This window comes from Hyaena hyaena, unplaced genomic scaffold (genome assembly GCF_003009895.1).
Source record: "Hyaena hyaena isolate Hyena2069 unplaced genomic scaffold, ASM300989v1 scaffold_656, whole genome shotgun sequence".
In the NCBI taxonomy this organism is placed as follows: Eukaryota; Metazoa; Chordata; class Mammalia; order Carnivora; family Hyaenidae; genus Hyaena; species Hyaena hyaena.
The window spans coordinates 822,021-844,678 of NW_024081286.1; the positions used below are offsets into that span (position 1 = coordinate 822,021).

At 35.8% G+C, this 22,658-nt stretch overlaps 1 protein-coding gene across 1 annotated transcript in view; it reads left to right on the forward strand.

Annotated features, from left to right (window-relative positions):
• The window catches only part of MALRD1 (MAM and LDL receptor class A domain containing 1), an 800,662-nt gene that overhangs the window by 546,398 nt on the left and 231,606 nt on the right, over positions 1–22,658 (forward strand). The window contains 2 exon segments of the mRNA XM_039216734.1: positions 6,939–7,067; positions 15,215–15,376. Of these exon segments, the coding sequence (XP_039072665.1) occupies positions 6,939–7,067; positions 15,215–15,376 (291 nt within the window).

Below are 22,658 nucleotides of genomic sequence, written 5' to 3' on the forward strand. Positions count from 1 at the left end.
TAATGAACCCTATGTATAAAATTATTTCATTTTTTACTTATTTTTTAAAATAGTTTATTGTAAAGTTGGTTTCCACATAACACCCAGTGCTCATCCCCACAAGTGCTCTCCTCCATGCCCATCACCTCCCTTCCCCTCCTCCCCACCCCCATCTACCCTCAGTTTGTTCTTGGCATTCAAGAGTCTCTCATTATTTGCCTCCCTCCTTCTCCCCAACTATTTTTCCCCTTCTTTTCCACCATGGTCCTCTGTTAAGTTCCTCCTGTATGTGCAAACATGGTATCTGTCCTTCTCTGTCTGACTTATTTCGCTCTGCATAACACCGTCAAGTTCCATCCATGTTGCTACAAATAGCTAGATTTCATTCTTTCTAATTGCCATGTAGTATTCCATTGCATAGATAAACCACATCTTCTTGATCCATTCGTCTGTTGATGGACACGTAGGCTCTTTCCGTGTTTTGGCTATTGTTGAGAGTGCTACTATGAACATTGGGGAACATGTGCCCCTATGCATCAGCAATCCTGTATCCCTTGGGTCAATTCCTAGCAGTGCTATTGCTGGACTATAGGGGAGTTCTATTGTTAATTTTTTGAGGAATCTCCACACTGTTTTCCAGAGTGGCTGCACCTGGTTACATTCTCACCAACAGTGTAGGAGCGTGCCCATTTCTCCACATCCTCACCAGCATTGAAAATCAAACAATCCAGTGAAGAAATGGGTAGAAGATGTGAACACAGTCTTCTCCAAAGAGGACATCCAGATGGCTAACAAACACATAAAAGGATGCTCAGCATCCCTCCTCATCAGGGAAATACAAATCAAAACCACACTGAGATACCACCTCACACAGGTCAGAGTGGCTAAAATGTATAAAATTATTTTAATCCATATATAAATTTAAAGTTACAAGAATTGCTTGGTTGTAAATTCTGTTTCAGAGCAGAATAAAACCAGTTTAAATTGGAATTGCTTTCAGATTGGTGACTGTTCAAATCCATAGTGGATTAGTCTAACATATACATCATGCTTTTATGAGGTCCAATATTTTATCTTAAAGCTATAGCATATTACAGACCTTTGCTTCTTTCTAGGGCTTTTCAATTTATGCTTTAGTTTTAGGGTTTAGGACTCTCAATTTTTTTTTCTAAAGTAAATATTTAATCTCGTGTTTTTTTATATGCCATTTTCTGTCAGCCAAATTATCTTCAACTCTCCATTCTGAGCACCAGTTTTCTTTCCATTATATCATTAACTACAGAACATGTGAGATTATCTTTAATTTCATATATTTGCCAGCCAGGTTAATAAATAGTGCTTTTATCATTTTGTCTGAATGAATAAACTGAAAATGGCTATCTATGAGCAAGACATTCTCACTAAAATAACCTACCACTTCTTTTTACTGCAATGATTTTGGTAACAACTGTCTGATTATATTCTTGTCATAAAGAATATCTACTTTTTTTTTTGTAGAATTATAGGCTTTTTTTTTTCTTGGTGAGACTCATATGCTATAGAAATTAGTCATTGCTTGGTTTATTGCAATTTAAAGTACTGACTTGATTTCTTTTCCCATCTTTGCTATTCTATATTGTTAAGGAAACAAACCTCATTGAGTGATGTAGTCTATTTAAGTCATTTTTAAAAACTGAAGAACAAATTATTTAAAGTCAAAATACATTTCCTCTCTGGGATAATTATATATGGTTCCACAGCCTATGGCATGGAAAAATAAAATAATCCCCAGTGCATAGACTTGCGTTCTAAATAATATCCACATACTGCTCTGGGTTAACTGTAAATTCTCACTAGTGTTAATTAAAAAATTATGTGGCAAAGATTCTAAAGCACTCAATGAACATGACCTTTAGTTCTTCTTGTTGATGCCCACTGTTAAGTTATTTGCTGTTTTCTTAGATGCCTTCTCTTCATTCTTTATACTTATACTGCAATTTACTGGTAAATTATTTCTGGAAATTATACCAGCTTTAACTCTTGTATTATAGGGATGATTCCAAAACTAGGGAAATGAATTTTTATCAAATCCTTAGAGATTTACCGAACCTTGAGTAAATTACCCTCCCCATAGGCACACCAGCTCTGAACCTATAATAATCCATGTAACAAAGGAATTACTGAGCTTTATTTAATTTGTTGAATTGGATAAAAGTAGTTTGAGACCTTTAATGCAAATCTCTTTGAAGGTATGAAGTATCATCATTGGACTTAGTATCATTTAAATGATATCCACCTATGTGAACTGCTGTAGATTGCTTTGGGACTTTTTTTGGACTTTTAACAATATTTGTTCTTCCAATCCATGAGAGTGGAATGCCTTTCCATTTTTTGATATCATCATCTTCAATTTCTTTCATCAGTGTTCTATAGTCTTCAGAGTACAGGTCTTTCAGCTCCATGGTTAAGTTTCTTCCTAGATATTTTATTATTTTTCGTGCAATTATTTTTGTTTCTTTCTAATTCTACTTATTAGAGACAGAGATATAAAGGGGAAGGGGCAGAAAGAGAGGGAGACAGAGAATCCCAAGTAGGCTCTGTGCTGACAGTGCAGGACTCGAACTCCCAAACTGTGAGACCATCACCTGAACTAAAACCAAGAGTCGGTTGCTTAGCTGACTGAGCTAAGCACCCCTATTTTTGGTGCAATTGTAAATGGGATTATTTTCTCAATTTTTCTTTCTGTTACTTTATTATTAGTGTACAGATATGCAGCTACTTCTGTATATTTTGTATCCTGTGACTTTACTGAATTCATCTATTAGTTTGAACAGTTTTTGGTGGAGTTAGGATTTTCTATATATAGTATAACTTCATCTGCAAATAGTCAAAGTTTCACTTCCTTACCAATCTGGATGCTGTTTATTTCCTTTTCTTGTCTGATTGCTGTGGCTAGGGCTTTCAGTACTGCCTTGAATAAAAGTGATGAGAGTGGACAACCTTGTCTTATCCCTGATTAATTAGAGGAAAAGCTCTCAAGTTTTCCTCCAGTGAGTATGATGTTAGTTGTGGATTTTTTATATAAGGTCCATATTATGTTGATATATGTTCCCTCTTTGTTGACAGTTTTTATCATGAATGTATGTTGTGTTTCATCAGATGAAATTTTCTGCATCTATTGAGATGATTGTATGGTTTGTATTCTTTCTCTTGCTGATGTAATGTATCATGTTGATTGATTTATGAATATTGAACCATCCTTGTATCCAGGAAATAAATCCCACTTGATTGTGGTGAATGATTTTTTTAGTGTATTACTGAATTTAGTTTGCTAATATTTTATTGAAGATTTTTACATCTATGTTCATCAGAGATTCGGGCCTATAGTTCTTTTTTCTGGTATTGTCTATGTCTGATTTCAGTATCAAGGTAAAGCTGGCCTTATAGAATGAATTTGGAAACTTTCCTTCTTTTATTGTCTTGGAATAGTTTGAGAAGAGTTGGTATTAATACTTCTTTAAGTCTTTGGTGGAATTTGGGACACCTAAGTGTCTCAGTCGGTTAAGTGTCCAACTTGAGTTCAGGTCATGATCTCATGGTTTGTGAGCCCGAACCCCATGTCAGGCTCTGTGCTTACAGCTCATAGCCTGGAGCCTGCTTCAGATTCTGTATCTCTCATCTCCCCCACTCATATTCTGTCTTTCTCTCTCTCAAAAATAAATAAACAATTAAAATTTTTTCAAACGGTTGAATTTGTTAAAATTGTTAAAGTGGTCATACAACTCAAAACAATGTACATAGTTAATGGAATCCCTGTCAAAATACCAATGACATTTTTCACAGAATTAGAAAAAAATATTCCTAAAATTCATACGGAACAACAAAATACCCTAAATAACCAAAGCAGTTTTGAAAACAAACAAACAAACAAACAAACAAAAAACCCCACAAAAACAATGCTGGAGTATCACAATCCTAGATTTCAAGATATACTGCAAAACTATAGTAATCAAAAAGGTATATAATGGCACAAAAATAAGCACATCGATCAATAGATATAGATCACATAGAATAGGAAAGTCTAGAAATAAACCTACACTGATACTGTCAACCTACAAGAGAGGAGGCAGGAACATACAATGTGGAAAAGACAGTCTCTTCAACAAATGGTGTTGGGAAAACTGGACAGATACATGGAAAATAATGAAACTGTACCACTTTCTCACCCTCACAAAAATAAACTCAAAAAAAAAAAAAACACAAAAAACCCTTAGGATTAAAGACCTAAATATGATATGTGAAACCATCAAACTCCTAGAAGAAAACATGGTCAGTAATTTCTTTGATATGACGCATGGAAACATCTTTCTATATATATCTCCTCAGTCAAGGAAAACAAAAACAAAATTAAATCATTGTGACTAAACTAAAAACAAAACATCAAAGCAAAACAAAAAACCCCACAAGCTTGCACAGCAAAGGAAACCATCAACAAAACAAAAAGGCCGTCTACCTAATGGGAGAAGATATTTTCAAATGATATGTTTAATTAGGGGTTAATACCCAAAATATATAAATAACTTACACAACTCGCACCCAATAATAATATAATAATAATAATAATCACATTTAATAAATGGGCAGAGGACATTTTTCCACACAAGACATACACATGGCCTGAGGGTACATGAGAAAGTGTTCACCATCACTCAACATCAGAGAAATGCAAATCAAAACAATGAGATATCACCTTACACCTGTCAGAATTGCTCAAAAGCAACAACAGCAGCAGCAAAACACGGAAGAAATAGCAAATGGTTTTGAGGATGCAGAGAAAAAGAACCCTTACTCACTTTTGATGGGAATGAAGATTGGTGCAGCTGTGGCTGAAAACACTATGGAGTTTCCTCAAACAATTAAAAATTAAAAATATAACTACTGGGGTGCCTGGGTGGCTCAGTGGCTTAACCAGCCAACTCTTGATTTCAGCTCAGGTCATGATCTCATAGTTTGTGAGGTGGAGCCTCGCATCAGGATCTGTGCTGATAGTTCAGAGCCTGCCTGGGATTTCTCTCTCTTTCTCAAAGTAAATAATTAAACTTAAAAAAATAAACAAAAATAGAATTACTGAATTAACCCATAATTCCACTACTGGATATTTATCTAAAGCAAATGAAAACACTAATTCAAAAAGATGTATTCACACTTAGGTTTATTGAAGCATAATTTACAATAGCCAAGATATCAAAACAACCCAAGTGTCTATCTTAGACAGACGAATGGATAAAGATGTGAAATATATGTAAAATGGGATATTACTCAGCAATGGATGAGTAATATTATACCCTAGAGGATATAATGCTAAATGAAATAAGAGAAAGACAACTACCATATGATTTCACTAAGTTGTGTAATTTATGAAACAAGCCAAGCAAACAAACAAAAAAAAGAGACAAACAAAAAGAAGTCTCTTAAATATAGAGAATAAAGTGATGATTACCAGAGGGGAAGTGGGTGGGGAGAAGGATGAAAAAGATAAAGACGGTCAAGAGTATACTTACACTGATGAATCCTGAGTAGTATATGGAATTATTAAACCTTTGTATTGTACATCTGAAACTAATATAACACTGTATGTTAATTATACTTCATTTAAAAAGTGTGAATCCCTTTGGGGCACCTGGGTGGGTCAGTCAGTTAAGCGTCTGAATTCGGCTTAGGTCATGATCTCACAGTTCATGGGTTCGAGCCCTGCATTGGGCTCTGTGCTGACAGCTCGCAGCCTAGAGCCTGCTTCGGATTCTGTGTTCCCCTCTCTCTCTGCTCCTCCCCTGCTCACACTCTGTCTCTCTCTCTCTCAAAAATAAATAAACATTAAAAAAAAAACTTTTTTTAAATGTGAAACACTTTGAAAATTCTCTGTTAAGTCACTTTCCTAAGCTTCCTTGAGATGAAATCATTATGCCTTCAATTATTATATCCTGCATTTATTAAATACAAACTATGGATGAGATGCTGGATTTGGCCTAAGAAAACACATCCACAACTCCTGCTTCCAAGGGGTTGGAGTCTGGAGGGGCAGACAGACGTGTAATACAGCTCTTACATGAGGTGGTTAACATTTTACATAGGAATATCAGGTTTCTAAGGACACATGAAACATAGGTACCCAACCTGGGGCTTGGATGACAAAGAAAAGGCAAAACAAGGGGAGAGAGCAGCTGTTTCCTGGAATCTTGCTGTTGAACAAACCACCAGGAGCGCAGGAGGGAATGGGCAGTGTAGGTAAAGGAAATAGTGTGATGTGGACACATGGAAAGATGAACAGCAAGTGATCTGTGAAGCTTTATGCTGTAGTTTAATTGCAGGTGCTTCCGAGGAGAAGTGCAGAAAATGAGACTAGAAAACTAAGCTAGAACCAAAGCAAAACATTTTTAGGGTCTTGAATAAGACTTTAGATTTAGATAATAGATAATAGTCCTTGACTAATTACAGGTGATTTTGAAAGTGCAATCCACGTAAATTTGCTGAAAGATTGGGTGTGGTACTGAGGGGGGGCGGGATGGGATTGTCTTGAAGTCTGCCTTCGACAGCTGTTAAAATCAGTAACTTATTTGGGGCGCCTGGGTGGCTCAGTCGGTTAAGCATCCAACTTCGGCTCAGGTCATGATTTCACAGTTTGTGGGTTCGAGCCCCACGTAAGACTCTGTGCTGACAGCTAGCTCAGAGCCTGGAGCCTCCTTCAGATTCTGTCTCCCTCTCTCCCTGACCCTCCCCTGCTCACGCTGCTTCTCTTTCTCTCTCTCTCTCTCTCTCTCTCTCTCTCTCTCTCTCTCTCTCAGAAATAAATAAAACACTAAAATATTTAAAAAAATAAAATCAGTAACTTATTTAAGTGTGGAATCTCTAAAACCACTAAAAGTAATATTCAAATTTAATGAAGGAAAAACAAATGACTTTGTTTTTATTTTTTTCCCCAGTGGGAGAGACTTCTGAGATTTGCCCAGAAGCCACTGATTTTTTGTGCCACGACAAGAAGTGCATTGTGTCTCACCTTGTTTGTGACTATAAACCAGACTGCCCTGATAAGTCTGATGAGGCTCACTGTGGTAAGTGGTTTTGTCAGGTTTTGTCCTCTGATGCAGGCCCGGTCAGCACAGATTTTCACTTTATTAGGAAAGTAACATATCGGCATTGGTGACTGAGGGGAAATGTTCTCTTCATGAACTAGAGTAGATTTAAAATAGCTGAAACCTTTTTATTTTCCGCTTTTCTAGGCACATGTCTAAATTTCAGCTCTCTCAACCGTTTTACCCTCATGCTAAACACTGCAGCAAATCTTGTCACAGAAATTTCTCAACATGTCATTGTGCAGAATTGTACGTGGGGTCAGAATTTTAATGGCCAGAAATTAGACCTAGCTGTCTACCTTTCTTCATTGGTTTTCACTTCCTTTTTCATTCCTTTTCCAAAAGATGGTTCATTTTATACAGGAGGCTATAAATGAGCACTTTGAATAAATACTAGTTTAATGATTAGTTTTATCAACTACATTGCTCTGGGAAAAGAGGACTAGATTGGCCACATTGTTGTTGTTTTTATTGAAGCTTTATTTCAAGTGATGTTTAAAAGTTATATATAAAACAAGTAGGTAATTTTTAAATGTGAGCATGTAATAATTAAATCCAAAGAAGCTTTTTTTTCATATTTTTACTGATGAGCATTCGTATGGAACCTTGATGCCTGTTGCAGTGTTTGCTGCATAGGAAACTACCTTAAAAGTTAGGAGCCTAAAAAAGTTTCATTTGGCTTTCAGTTGTATGGATCACTAATTCAGGAAAGAATCAGCAAGGCAGATTGTTTCTGATCCACACATCTTCAACTAGTATAGCTGAAATGGGAGAGTTACTTTACAGGTGGCTTCATCCCCTCCACGTTTGACACACTGGTCCTCTTTGGTCTCTGTATCTGGTTTGACATGGTGTCTCATCCTCCAGGGTAATTAAATGTTTCGCTTGGGCTTTCCATAATGTGGCTGCCACAAAACAGGTATCTTGCATGGGACTGGCGTTTACCAGAGTAAATGCTCTTAAGAGCAGGCATTCTAGAATCCATAGGAAAAAACAACAAGAATTCTTATGACTCAGCCTTAGAAATTCTAGAATGGCATACTTGGCTCTCTCTAATGGTCATTCAAACTAAAAAGCCTCACTTAGAGTCAAAGAGAGAGAGGGTTAGACTCCATCTTTGCGAAAATGTCATGCATGTAGAGGAAGGGAGAATCCAAAAGTCAAGTTTAAATTTTTATTTTTAACTTACTGTCATTTTTATTCTTCAGCATCTTATAGTATTTATGCTTCTGAAGTGTTCATCTTCTCTTAGTTTTCATTTATTACTTTTATTAAATTGTGGTAAATATATATAATATAAAATTTACCATTTTAACCATTTTTAACTGTACATTTCAGTGGCCTTAAGTACATTTGCATGGTTGTACAGACATCATGACCATCCATCTCCAGAACTTTTTCATCCGAAAAAATTGGAATTCTGTGTCCATTAAACAATAATCATCCATTTTCCCTCTCCCAACCCCTGAAAGCCACCATTTTCTTTTCTACTTCCTATGCATTTGACAACTCCAGGTATTTTATACAGTATTTAGTATCATACAGTGATTGTCTTTCTGTGACTGGCTTATTTAATTTAGCATAAATTTCTCAACATTTATCCTGTATTTTAATTTTAAAAATCAGAGTATAAAAGGGAGTGAAAATCACTGGCACTTCTGAGCACTGTATTGTCAATGCCACAGTACTATAATAACCTGGATTTTGTAAACTTTTGTGTATTTCCTTTATATACATTCTCAGACAAAATTTGTAATACATTGAAAAATACTTTCTGTTGGGTTTTTTTTTTTTTAAAGTTTTACTTAAATCCCAGTTAGTTAGTTGTTTTTTCTAGCTTTTTTCCTTAGGTGCACCAAAAAATACATATTTTGATACTGACTGTAGAACTGATTTCAATAGAGCTCTAAAAACATGCTCTAGAACATTTGTAAAATCACTAATTTTCTACCAGTCCTAACAAGTGGAGTATTTAATAATCACCAGCAAAATAAATAAAGACTCTAAAGGAAAGACTTGGAACTTTCCTTTAGAACATTATGACATATTTCCTTGGAACATTATGACATTGATATACATAATCCAGAGAGAAGAAAAGACAGTTGTTGCATGCACAGAGAAAACTAATTACCACAATTAAATTTTCTTCCTCTCATTTTCAGATGCACGTGTTTTGAAAACATTTACATACAAAATATATTCTTCCATTTATTCCTATTCTTAGTCTGGGCTAGGAATAACAATGAATGTATAAAAATGAATAAGACATTGCCTTGAACTCCAAAACCTTGCTTTCTACTGTCGGGGGGGGGGGGGGTTGGGGAGACAGGTGCAGGGGGAGCGATATAGTAAAATGTAGTGTTCTTTGTTTTGTTTTAAAGTTGGTAATAAATTTAAAAAATTCTGATTACTTTTGAAATGTAATAATAAAGTTATCACAGTTTATTTTGGAAGTATAGATGAAGAATTATACGTGCCTATACAATGTAGGCTTATAAAACATAAATAGTTACTAGGTATTTTGATTTTCAAATGTGAATGCTGCTTTTTTATTCTTGCCTTCACTCATTTTTCTTCTCATACCGCTTTATGTGATTTTTATTTTTCCCACAGATCTATGAGGTATTGAGGTGAAAACATGCAAAGGCAGTTTTGATTTTTAGAAACTGAGTCCGTTATATACTCACATTTGTTAGTGTTACCTCTGGCTTTGGCGGACAACTACAAGCTGTATTGGAATTTATTAACATTAAAATAATATGTTGACAACTTAAATAGTCACTTTCCTAAAGACTTTTTGATAGACTCTGTTCACATCCACACATGTGGACATACAGGTGACTTATTGATCCTGCAAACTAACTTCATCAGTATTTTATGTTGATAGTTTTTGGATACATTGGATGCATCAAGGTTAGATTCCTGCAATCAGATAATCTACTGTGGATGATGAAATAAATGACAGAATTTTTTAAATGACCTTTGGAGAAATAGAAGGAAGAAATGGACTTCTGAGCTTATTAAACTGAAGTCTTCATTTTGATATCTACCCTCATATATTGATTATTTAAATCCTCAGAGACTCATTTCCTCATCTTTATATTCAATACAATCACATCCATCCTATTGAGTGCTTTGAGAATTAAATGACATAAAGAACATATTTGTTCAGTCTTCAAGGATTAATAATGTTGGCCTCTTTTATTCCATTATTTTTGTATTCTCCTGAAACTTGTCAGTCCTAGTGGACATATTTCATGTACTTTATACTTGCTAGAAATTAAATACAGCTGTCCTCATGAGTAAATTTTTAGTGTAGGTTATAAACAAAGGTAACATTTTCTTTTGCATCTCCAACTTCAGTTGCAAAAATGTGGTTTAGAAAAAAATGAAATCAGTTAAGTTTAAAAATGTGCTCTTTTCTTATATGGAAGAATGGTGTCACCTAAAGCATGTATGAAGTTTGCATTGTATTCCAGGCTAGGGACGTGCAGGGGCGGGCGCATTCTCACCTGCCTTTACAACAGTTACAAACATCATTATCCAGTCAGATCCTTCCTTCTCACTGAGCCCAGACCCTTCAAGATCCTTCTCAATGTAGCCCTCTATGAAGTGATTTCACACTGAGAAGAAAGCAAATGTTCATGTATGATGCATTATGATATAGCAAAATAAGGCAAATATATGGATATGAGTAATTAAAAATAATCAATTATGAGGCCAACTCTTAAAAAATATAAGTAAGTGGACCAAAATGTACACTAACCATACAACCATGTGACTAAATACCCTACCACTAAGAAAATACCAGCGGTTAAGCGTTGTTAGTAATGCTTTAAATCTGTTCGAGGAATCATGACAAAGATCACAATTTAGAAAATATTTTTTTCTAAAACAATAACTATTTAAAAAATACCACATAATCTTCAAGGAATATTACCGAGTTCCTTGTATCATTTATCATTTAATAGTTCTGTATGGAACCACTTATGGATAGAACAGGGTTAAGTAGTAATACCACTCACATAGCAATGTTTATAGTAATTCAATGGTAGATTATGGTGACCATCTACAATACAGAAGCAATGGATTTCCAAATGAATAGTAAAAAACTAGAATTTCTGTTAAATGCCATAAGCCATCCATGCAGATATACTTTCAGAGAACTGAAATGGTCTGAAAAGGAAAGATAAGACATAAATCGAACATCAGAGGTAAGTAGGAGTTGCTAGATGGAATGGAAAAGAAACATTAATTAATATACTTGTAGCAGAAATTTCAATATCAGCCAGTTTAGACATCATGGTGGTTCCTGTTCATTGCCTAGCACTCCTTTTTGTTTCTTAAAAACATAACTCTGCTTTTATTCTATTGTATTTTATATTTAATGAGATATACATGGAAATTTTGAGAAGGTATCCCTGTTAGAAAGAAAAGCCTCATATAGTTAAAGAAAACAAAAAGTCTTTTCTCCTTTCTTCCTCCTCCCCCCTCCCTCCCTCCCTCCATCCCCCCCCCCTCCCTCCCCTAGAGAGCATAGGCAGGGGAGAGGGAAGCACAGGCAGAGAGCCTTAAGCAGGCTCCACACACAGTGCTGAGACTCAACACAGGTCTCAACCCATGACCCTTGGATCATGATCTGGGTGGTGGAATTCAAGTCAGATGCTCAACAACATCTGAGAGTGACAAGATGACAGAAAAGGTAGAAAATATGTGCTTCACAACCACACAGTTGAACCACAATGCCACGCTTACACGGAAAACTTCCCGACTTCTTTTTTTACTTGAGATAAAGTAATTCCTGTGTGTTTGAGCTACTATTACTTGGGTTTAGCAATATACTTATTAGTTGGAACCAACTGCATTTTTAATTGACATAATAAGGAGAATGTGTTATCTCAAATAGCATGAGGTGAAAAGCAAGAAGCCCTAAAGTTGGTTAATTTAACAAGTTTTCTTATCAAAAGATTAAAACTACATGGACTCTTTCCCTTCTTTATCCTTCCCATCTTCATATAACTAACTGACTTGTAATCCAGTCAGCTATCCATATAATCTCTTCAGTCCCAAGGATCACATCTTTACAGTGATATATTCAGAAAGAATAAATAGATTTTCTTTCTTTTGATTTGTTCTTAAAAACAAGGCAAAGTGTTCCTAGGTGCCTTTTCCATAATGAGGCTCATTGTCTAGAATTGTATCCCAAGTCTCTGGCTAAACTAATCAAGATGAGGAAAGAAGGAAACATTGCACCTCACCATTGCTTTGATAACTTCTAAGTCACCTCTGGATATCTGAGTGTAAGAAGGTGAACAGTCGAATACAATAACAGTCTGTCCTCTACAAGAGAAGGAATAAAATAACTGTTAAATGAGCATCCCTCTGCTAGAGAAACATTCATAAAAGAGAGAAAAGTAGTCCTAAACATAAAAGTTGAAAAAAATCCATTTTTATTTAAGAGACAGTCTTCTGAAGAATTTAGTTGGCATAGAGGCAGTTTTGAGATTTCAGTTTCAGAAACACTTCACATCAAAGGAAAGGTTATTGTATGCAAGGCAAAGGGTTTAAGAGGGTATATTCAAACAATGTGAAAAACTGGGTATTTTGAGCAATGGAAATAACACAAGAGCATTTTTAAAGATAATTAATATTCCTTGGCTTTGTAAAGTTGGTACAATGAAGGCTACACTTAAAAAAAATACTCTTAAAATAAACCAGGGGCTTGAACCAATGGAACTGTAACAGGGATTATGAACTTCAAGGAAAGGAGTGAGTTAAGTTTTCCGAGGAAGACCGTGCAAGTGTTGGTGATAGACTGGATATGGAAATGAAGAATTCAGAATCAAAGAGAACTCCAAAGTTAGCATTTTTAAAATGAGAGAGAAGATTCATACTCTGAAATTAATCAATAATCTCAAAGAGAAGAACTAATATAGAGAGCTGAGTGCTGAGTTCATTTTAGGGTTTTTGCTTTTGAGATGACAGTTGCATCTTCCAAATGGAATATTCGACACACATTTGAAGATAAACACCTGCATTGCATCCTGCCTGTGGATTTGTAGGCAGGCCATCTATATTAAAGTGTGAAGGACCATGGGTCAGGGTGAGTGATGCTACACAGAGTTAGAAATTTAAGCACATAAAATTAAATCAAGAGGGGCACCTAGCTATGGCTGCAAGTTATAAGAAAGGAATTGGTAGAATATATGAGATCAAAGGACGCGGAAAGTTTTCTAACTGAAATGAATGAAGCTGTGGAGTGCTAATAACTGGACTTGGTAAGGTATTGAGATCATAAACTGAGATTATCCCCAGAAAAGAGAAAGGGAAATGGTATAATTTGAGGTGGAGGGAATGAAATATAAGAGAAGTTTTATCCTGATTGTATAGATATCTTTAGAGTCATACATAAGTCATAGGTTAGATAAGGTAGAACAGAAGGTTCAAGGGTGATTACAGAGAATCCAAAAGGATATTGAATAATTACTTATTGTAGGTCCTGTGTGTCAGGGAGTCAGTTACCTAGAAATGCAATAGTGCAGCTGTATGTGCTATCATTCTAAAGAACACATATGGCTGTTTTTTGTATTTATATTGAATGTTCACCATGTTTGTGGTTGTGTTAGCTAAACATCAGGAGAACTCAATTTTTTACTTTTAGCCATATTGTATAGCATAATCTAAACCCATTTTTATAATACTGGAATTATAAACATAAAAATGGGAAATAGAAGCCCATAAATAAGAATGTAGAATTAAAGGGGCACCTGGGTGGCTCAGTCGGTTAAGCGTCCGACTTCAGCTCAGGTCATGATTTCACGGTTTGTGGGTTCAAGCCCCACGTCGGGCTCTGTGCTGACAACCAGCTCAGAGCCCGGAGCCTGTTTCAGATTTTGTGTCTCCCTCTCTCTCTGACCCTCCCCTGTTCTCTCTCTCTCTCTCTCTCTCTCAGAAATAAAACATTAAAAAATGTAATATAGAATTAAATGCATTCTATGTCATGTAGAATGAATGAAAGGAGATAATTAAAAATGATTCTAGATTTTAGGGATAAAATGTGATCATGTCTGAGAAGTAAAATATGGATACTTAATGAAATATTTTCAGGGATCCAGAAAAGTTTCTGAAGAAATTTTAAAGCTTTGTTCACTGTGTGTTTGGCATCCATTTGAACAAGAAGTTTTTCTACTGATGAAATTCTATATGCTAGTATTAATATTATGTTAAGAAGAAGTTATGAACAATAAACCATCCAGAAAAGAAATATTAAAAGTAACACAAACTTCATCTTTTTAAAAAGGAAGGAAAAAAATCAATGATAATCTCAATTGATTGATACTGGTTAAATAACCCAGTCATTCTGTCTGTACCACACAGTTTTACAGTAAATGCTCAAAAACAATAACTGTTGTGCAAAGAAAGGAGAAAAGATAAAGAAAACTGAAAGCAGATATTACCATGTTATGATGGTACTTTTCACAGATGACTAGGTAATAGACATTTAGTTATTAAATAGTAATTTTTCTCATTATAAATTACTTAATTTTTAATGGGTTATCAATCAATACTTAGAAGAGAACTTTTTCCAGTATTTTGTGACTAGGTCTGAAATGTATGTGAATGTTTGGGATGGTATCCCGAGAGCACTGGTGCCCTACACAGTTTACTACTTCTCCAAAGTCACCTTTTCTTTAGTTAATGCCTCTGCACCTCTAATGATCTGTGCTGTTCAAACACCAACGTAAACAGAGAAGCTGAATTAAACATCTAGAAAACTGGAGCCGTTGATTTGTTTGACCCGACTTCTCTGTATTATCATAATATTGTGTTCATTGCTCATGTGTAGACACATTTTTATCAATCATCTACAATATTCTTAGTCAATCCCTATAACTCCTTCATGAATAAGTGACAGTATTCATGCACTACATCTAGACTTTGTGATGGAAATAAAAATTACGGTGTACAGTTGCTATTACCAACGGGTGCAATTGTCCTGGTTCTTTAAATTAGTTAATAAATAATTAAAATATGCTGTTATTAATTTTAAATAATCACAGATGTTGTGTAATATAAAGTTTAATACATATTTTCAGAGCATCCTGTTAATATTTTTATTTCCTTAGGTCAGTATACAAGCACAACAGGAAGCTGTAATTTTGAAACAACTTCAGGAAACTGGACCACAGCCTGCAGCCTTACTCAGGACTCTGAAGATGACTTGGACTGGACCATTGGCAGTAGAATTCCTGCTGAGGCACTGAGTCCAGACCTTGACCACACACCAGGTAAGTCTAGGAGAGATACACAGGCTAAATCATTCACTCATGGAAATCTGCATTAACTATTTGGGTGAATATCAGAGAATATTCCTTATGTCTGTGTGTGACTAGAATGCAATAGGCTTCATGAAAAGAAAATTAGTCTTTCTTTATAACCTCTGGATTATTGAATAGACCCAGAACTGACATTGCCGCACCAAGGACATCCATGACTCATATTTTAAGAGACTCACGGATTTTACTTACTCTACCCTAAAGGTGGAGTCCATAAAGTGTCCATTTGGGGCAGCTATGAGTAAGGGACATTCAGATTAATGCATGTAATAGACAAAGACATACAGTGAGCAGTGATAAGAGTTTTCATGCTCATGCTGCCACCAATTCTATTTCAGTCCCTCTGAGGTATAGGGTCAGAGACGTAAAAGTGATGATGGGAAGAATGAACATCAGCAAACTTTTGACAAGTTTTGCCTCCTTCCTTGTGATTTGAGGTGAATGTAATCCTTAGTGTTCTTACAGGTAGTAGAGTCAGAGTGGAAGGAAGCTTGAGGTTTTACTTACTTTTACCCTGAAGTCTTGCCTACTCATCAATTTTCCCCCCTTAGGAATCTAGCTTTTCTTAGGGGATGAAACTTTTCTAACTTTTCTTAAAGATAAAATCTAGCTATTCTAGTGATAAAAAAATAACCTTAGATGCTTGAAATGGTTACTTTTCTGTGTCAACTGGTATGGTGTTTTTGGATGAGATGAACATTTAAATCAGTGAACTTTGAGTAAATCACCCTCCATAATGTGGATGAGTCTCATCTAATCAGTTGAAGGCCTAAATAGAACAAAAAAGACTGGCCTCATTGATCAAGAGATGTTTCTCCACAAGGCTGCCTTAATACTCCATCTGCCACATTGGTTTTCCCGAGTCTCCAAACTGCCAGCCCACACTGCAGATTTGGGGCTTGCCAAAATCTATGATTTTGAGCCAATTAAAATGATGAATGTCCTTCTAGATTCATACGTATTTTATCTGTTCTGCTTCCTCAGAGAACTCTGCTTAATACAATATCAGTCAAAACAATTGAAGCATAGGCCCAATGAAAAAAGAACAAGATTATATGGAATTAATTAAAATGACTTTTCAAGGAAAAAGTATGGGCAATTATCTCAGCCATATTTTATTAGTAAAAGAGAAGAATACTTCTATTTCTATATTTGGGCAGTTTGAAAATATCATGACCTTCAATTACAGTGTACATGTCCTTTTTTGTTTTAAAGTTGGTTCCTAATTCATTTCCAAATTGAATATTCTTATTCCTTTTGACCTGCCAAGTTGTATTTACTCTTCCTCACCAAGTTGGTTTTTTTTTTTTTTTTGTCCTTAAAAAGCATGAAGTTAGTATATACTAGTTTATCAGTTAATGGGACAGGATAGAAAATCAAAACACTGAGGTCAGTAATTAGGAGACTTTCATATAAAACAAAGGTCAATTCCATGGGGTAAAAGATATAATCTTTAGTATAGTTTTGGCATATCTGATTATACAGCTGAAATAAAATAAAAGTAAACCCCAGGTTTTCTTTTGTGTATTTTATAAACAGAAATGTATTCAGATGGATTAAAGACTGAAATGCAACAAATAAAAACAATACAACTCTTGCAAGAAAACAGAGGGTAAAACTATATGCACTATAAAAGCAGGATCTCACTTCTAAAAGCCCAGAAGCTACAAAAGAAAAGAGGTACATATTTGATGGTATAAAAGTATAGCTGTGACCTAAAACTTCCATAACCAAAATCACCAGGCAAACAATAGGTTAAAAAAAGTATCTGTGCCAGTTACAAATAGGATACATATAGATAAGTTACAGACTTTCTAGAGGTGTCAATTTCAACTACCAGAAAAGATCTGCATAACTGATTCACAGATGATTAAATTCAAATAATCAGCAAAAATAGTAAATGATGTACAAGTCTACATGTCATCAGAAAAATTACAAATCAAAATTAAAAGATGGGTAAAGGTTTCACAAGCCACGAGTAGATGGTTGAGAAATGGAGAGTGGGTAGCCGGAGAAGGGTACTCATACATAGTTATGGGAAAGTTTCTATTTTGGAAAGCTTTCAGGCCATATATAAATAAAAAACCAAAACACAAGCACATGCATATAAGGATATGGACTTCAGCATTGTTCGTCGTTAAAAATAATGGGAGGGGCACCTGGTGGCTCAGTGGGTTAAGTGTCCAACTCTAGGTTTTGTCTCAGGTCACGATCTCACGGTTCAAGCCCTGCATCAGACTCTCTGCTGGCAGCGCGGAGCCTGCTTTGTATTCTTTCTCTCTCTCTCTCCCTCTCCCTCTCTCACTGTCCCTCCGCCACTCATGCTGTGTCTGTCTCTCTCTAAATAAATAAATAAAAACTTTAAGAAATTTAAAAATAACGGGAAATAAAATGAATGTCCCTCATTCACTCAAACATTTATTTGCTCTCTATTCATTTATTCACCTATTGTATGCAAGGCACTGTTCTAGGGGCTGGGGATACATTAGTGAATAAAACATACCTTCCACAGTGGGGTTCACATTCTAGAAGGAGGGAAAAGATAATTGAACAAATATCATAAATAAATTAATTATGTCCCCTTTAGAAGTTGAGGAGAAAAGAATAGAGTAAGTAAGATTGCGTAGGCACGTGGATAGTTGTGTGTGTTACAGCTAGGGAACGACTGCAGTGTATATGCTGGTCAGATAAGCTGCGGTGAGAAAGTGCTATTCAAAAAAGACTTGAAGGAGGTGACAAGTGAGCTATTTGGATTCCTAAGGGAGGAGGATTACAGCCAAGTGCCCTGAGATCAGTGTATGCCCTGTGGGGGTGCCCCATGGCCACGGGTGATGTTGTAGGTACTCTAATTAATTGTTGAGGTTCTGTCCTATACACCATATAATGTTTGGCAGCCTTCCTCACCTGTAGCCACTAAATATTACTAGCATTCTTCTCCCTGGTATTGACAACTCAAAATGTCTTTAGAAATTGGCAGGTATCTCCTGGGAACAGCATCACCCCCTGTTGGGAGCTAAAGCAACAGCCTGGAAACCAGAGTAACTTATTAAATCCAAGCATGCAACATCTGGCAGCCACTAAAAAGAGAGAGGTTAGCACTATACAGTTGATTCGTAGGGATTTTCAAGACCTATTATTATAGAAAAAAAGCAATATGCAATATAGATAAAAAGCAATAAAAATTAATATCTATTAATATAGATAAAATGTAAAATGATTATATAGTATGATCCAATTTTTTCTAAAACATTGACTCATGCCCCTTATTTGTGCATGTATATCTCTACATAGATATTTCTATGAATAACTATGTAAGCATGGAAAGATAGATTTTAGAAAAGGATATATATGTTCCTAACTTGGATTACTTGGATGAGTTATGGGGGGTGGGGGGGAGGGTAGAGGAAAGGGAGAATAAATCTAAAAATTTAAAAAAAGTAAACACAGGAGTTTCACCTCAAAAGAAAAGCTAACATACATGATGATATAGCACCTACATGTGTCCGTGGAAAATGTGCTGGATGTTTTTAAATTTTACCACTTAAAAACCCTGAATGATTATCTTTTTACTCTTAATATTTATTTTTTCTTTAATATTTCTTTTCATCAATTTTACATTACTAGGTAATACATCCTTTTCTAACATTTTAAATGTATAAAAAAACATTTAAAAAAGTTCTCTAGTAATCCCAATAGAGTGATACAATCATTTATAAACTTTATATTTGTATATCTTTCCATTTCTTGTTAATATACATATTTTCAAATAAAAGGAGGTTTCAACTAGATTCAGTTATCTGATAAATGTAGTATGAACAAGTTTATACATTATGAAATCTTCTCTACCTGATAGTCTACTTTTGGGATATTGCATTATAAAGTTACCTAATGGTTAACTCTTAAATTATTTCCTAATACTTTCACTATAGTAAACATCACAACAATGAGTATACATTTAGATGATTTTTTTTTGTTTACTTGTATGATTGTTCCTGAGGATATATACTTAATTCTCTATTCTCTTCCTTGAGAACTTATGAGAAATAAGCCAATTTTCATTTTTGCTACTAAGATCTAGAGGGTAAAATTTACAAACAATACCAGAGAGGTCCCTGGAGACCAATATCTCCTTATCTTAAGACAGTATTTGAAAACTACAGAGTGGGGCGCCTGGGGGGCTCAGTCAGTTAAGTGTCCAAATTCAGCTAAGGTTATGATCTCACAGCTTGTGATTTCGAGCCCCACGTCAGGCTCTGTGCTGACCGCTCAGAGCCTGGAGCCTGCTTCAGATTCTGTGTCTCCCTTTCTCACTAACCCTCCCCCATTTGTGTACTATCTCTCGGTCTCTCAAAAATAAACAAATGTAAAAAAAAAAAAATTAAAAAATACAGAGCGTGTCTGCTAGTATAATACTGTTAATGGTACACAGTATCTTAGGCTCAGCTTAGGAAAAGGTGATAAAGTAAACAATGGATGTGGGAAAAGTTCTGTGCATTGTTCAAAAAAAAAAAAACATGAGTGATCAATTGCTACCTTCTAATGGAACAATTAAAGACTATTGATGGCTATATTTATTTGAACTTTTATAGCTTGCGTGAGTTCCTTAAATGCCACATGAAAAGTTTTGGATCTGGTCATTATGCAATATTGTGCACAAGTAATGTTGTCCACAGATAAAGAAGAGTAATCATTCTGACAGAACACTTTACTATCCTCCCTGTTAATCAGTACTTGAGGCAAGATATTTTTACAGAGCAGTCGCTTCAAAGCAGTCTGATTATATCTTCCTTGATACACTGATACGGCTCACTGAACTTGTTTAGGCATCTCTGAAACAATGGGCTGCTAAATAAATTGTAAGAACATTAATTAATTTTGACCCTCTGGGAAAAACAAAATTCTTTATGAGAAGGCCAAATGGATTCAAAGGGCCTACGGTCTATTTCTAAACATCTCCACAGTACTGTTAATTAAAACTGTATTTATGGATCTTTTCACTTATTGTTACCAAGATGAAGAATTAGATCCATAAGGAGGACATTTTCAATGCCCATCACGGGCCTATTTATGAGTCTTTTTGGAGCCATTGAGGAAGCTGTGGAGGGAAACTACAGACATTCATCCACTCTCGTGTGCACATGAATAGTGTTTAGGCTTAGCATATACGGGACTTAATGGCAAGAGTGACATTTGGGTTACAGGAACTAACCAAGGTATAAAACAAAAGCTTCCTTCTCTTTCTTTCCCCTTCCTTCACTACTTTATTTTCTTTTTAGTTGTATAATTGACCGTATCCACAATTAAACTCTAAACTCTGGTAGGACAGGAGTCACCTATTTTTCTCTTTTTATATTCCCTCCTGCCTTTAAGATTGAAAATCCCTTGATAAATACTTATGCAGGTCCCATGTCTGCTGTCTGTCTCCTTCCGTGTTTATTAATACCAACGTATTTCGGACTAATGAATGCAACGAGCATTTCCTGAGTGCCTACTAAATATACAACGCGTTGCTAACTGAGGGTATGAATTAACTAGATCTTTGTAAAGTAACTGGGATGAAATATGGTGCCTGATTATAGCCCACATGGAGTTACCATTGTGCAATTCAGTATTCACACCACAAGGTCAGAAAATATTCTGAGATAGTCTTAGTGATGATAATACTTTGATATGGACAATGGCAGTTTAACGTACTAAGTGTTCAACAAATATAATTTACTTGCTACTTGGTTGACAGAGCCTTGGGCGCTAGGCAGAGAATATCTGTACTTCCTTTATAGCTGGCACAAGGCATTACTATTATTCCTACAGATGAGGAACAAGAAAAGCTACATGACTTGTGTAAGGCTGTATCATGAATAACAAGCCCAGAACTGAGCCCCTGGTGTGCGGAGCCTAATCCATGCCCACTCGGGGACATCTGGTAGCATGCTTTGTCCTTAATGAGTATTAACTAGTGTGTTGTTTACTATAGTGAAAATGTTAGCAAATAATTTAGGAGTTTACCTTTAGATAATTTTATAAATTATGATCTATCAAGCTCTTGCTTGAATCTCCTTCATCTCTATATTTAGGGACACTTAACCTCTATTTCAGTCTAGGTAATATTACCGTCTCACTCTGATGGAGTAGACGGAGACCCTCATATTTATTTGCTTGGCACAGGTGGCACTTGGTCAAGAATATGGAGTTAGATATAAACCCAGCCTCCGCGGGGTGCCTGGATTGCGCAGGCAGTTGAGGCTCCAGCTCTTGGCTTTTGGCTCAGGTCATGATCTCATGGTCTGTGGGATTGACCCCACGTTCTGACAGCACAGAACCTGCTTGGGATTCCATCTCTCTCTCTCTCAACATAAATGAAAAAAATTTTAAGCCAAACTTAATTCACTAGTTTACCAGACTCACTGATCTTACTCACATACACTCATGTACACACACACACACACACACACACACTCACACACACACGCAGTTATTATTAAAGAGATAGTAAAATAACTGTACTGTATCACATTTTTAAAATCATCACATTTGAAATCTAATAATTGGACCAGAAATTTTTGTGATATCCCAGGAAAAGGCAGGCAAGATAGGATCTGGATGAATGGAGTAAAAACAGCAGAAATTCCAGCCTAGGGAAGCACTGTTTGCTATAGGTCTTTACAAGGAAGCTATACAGATATTCTAGGATCAAAGTAAAAAAAAAAATACTGTTCTGGGCACAATTGTGTCCCCCCAAAAGTCATGTATTGAAGCCTTAATTCCAATGTGACTATGTTTGGAGATAGGGCAAAAGGTAATTAAGGCTAAATTAGGTCTTAAGTGTGGGTCCGCAATCTAATAGGACTGTGTCCTTATAAAAAGAGGGAGGGACACCAGGGATGTGTGCACACACAGGAAAGACTGTGTGAGGATACAAAGAGAAGCCTCTAAGCTGAAGAGAGAAGCCTCTGGAAAAACCAACCCTCCAGCACCTCCATCTGGGACTTCCAGCCTTTGCCACTGTGAGAAAATAACTTTATGCTATTTAAGCCACCAAGGTTGTGGCTTTTTTTTTTTTTTTTTTTAATGGCAGCCTGGGCTGATGTCAACAAATACCAACAAAGGTTGTGAAGAATTCTATAGAGTAATTCCCTGAAAACCAGCACTCAGGTCCCCTTGTTTGCCCCTTTCATGACCAGAGGAGTGCTTTATCTCAGAAAGTAAAATCAGATCACTGCCATCTAAAGCTAAT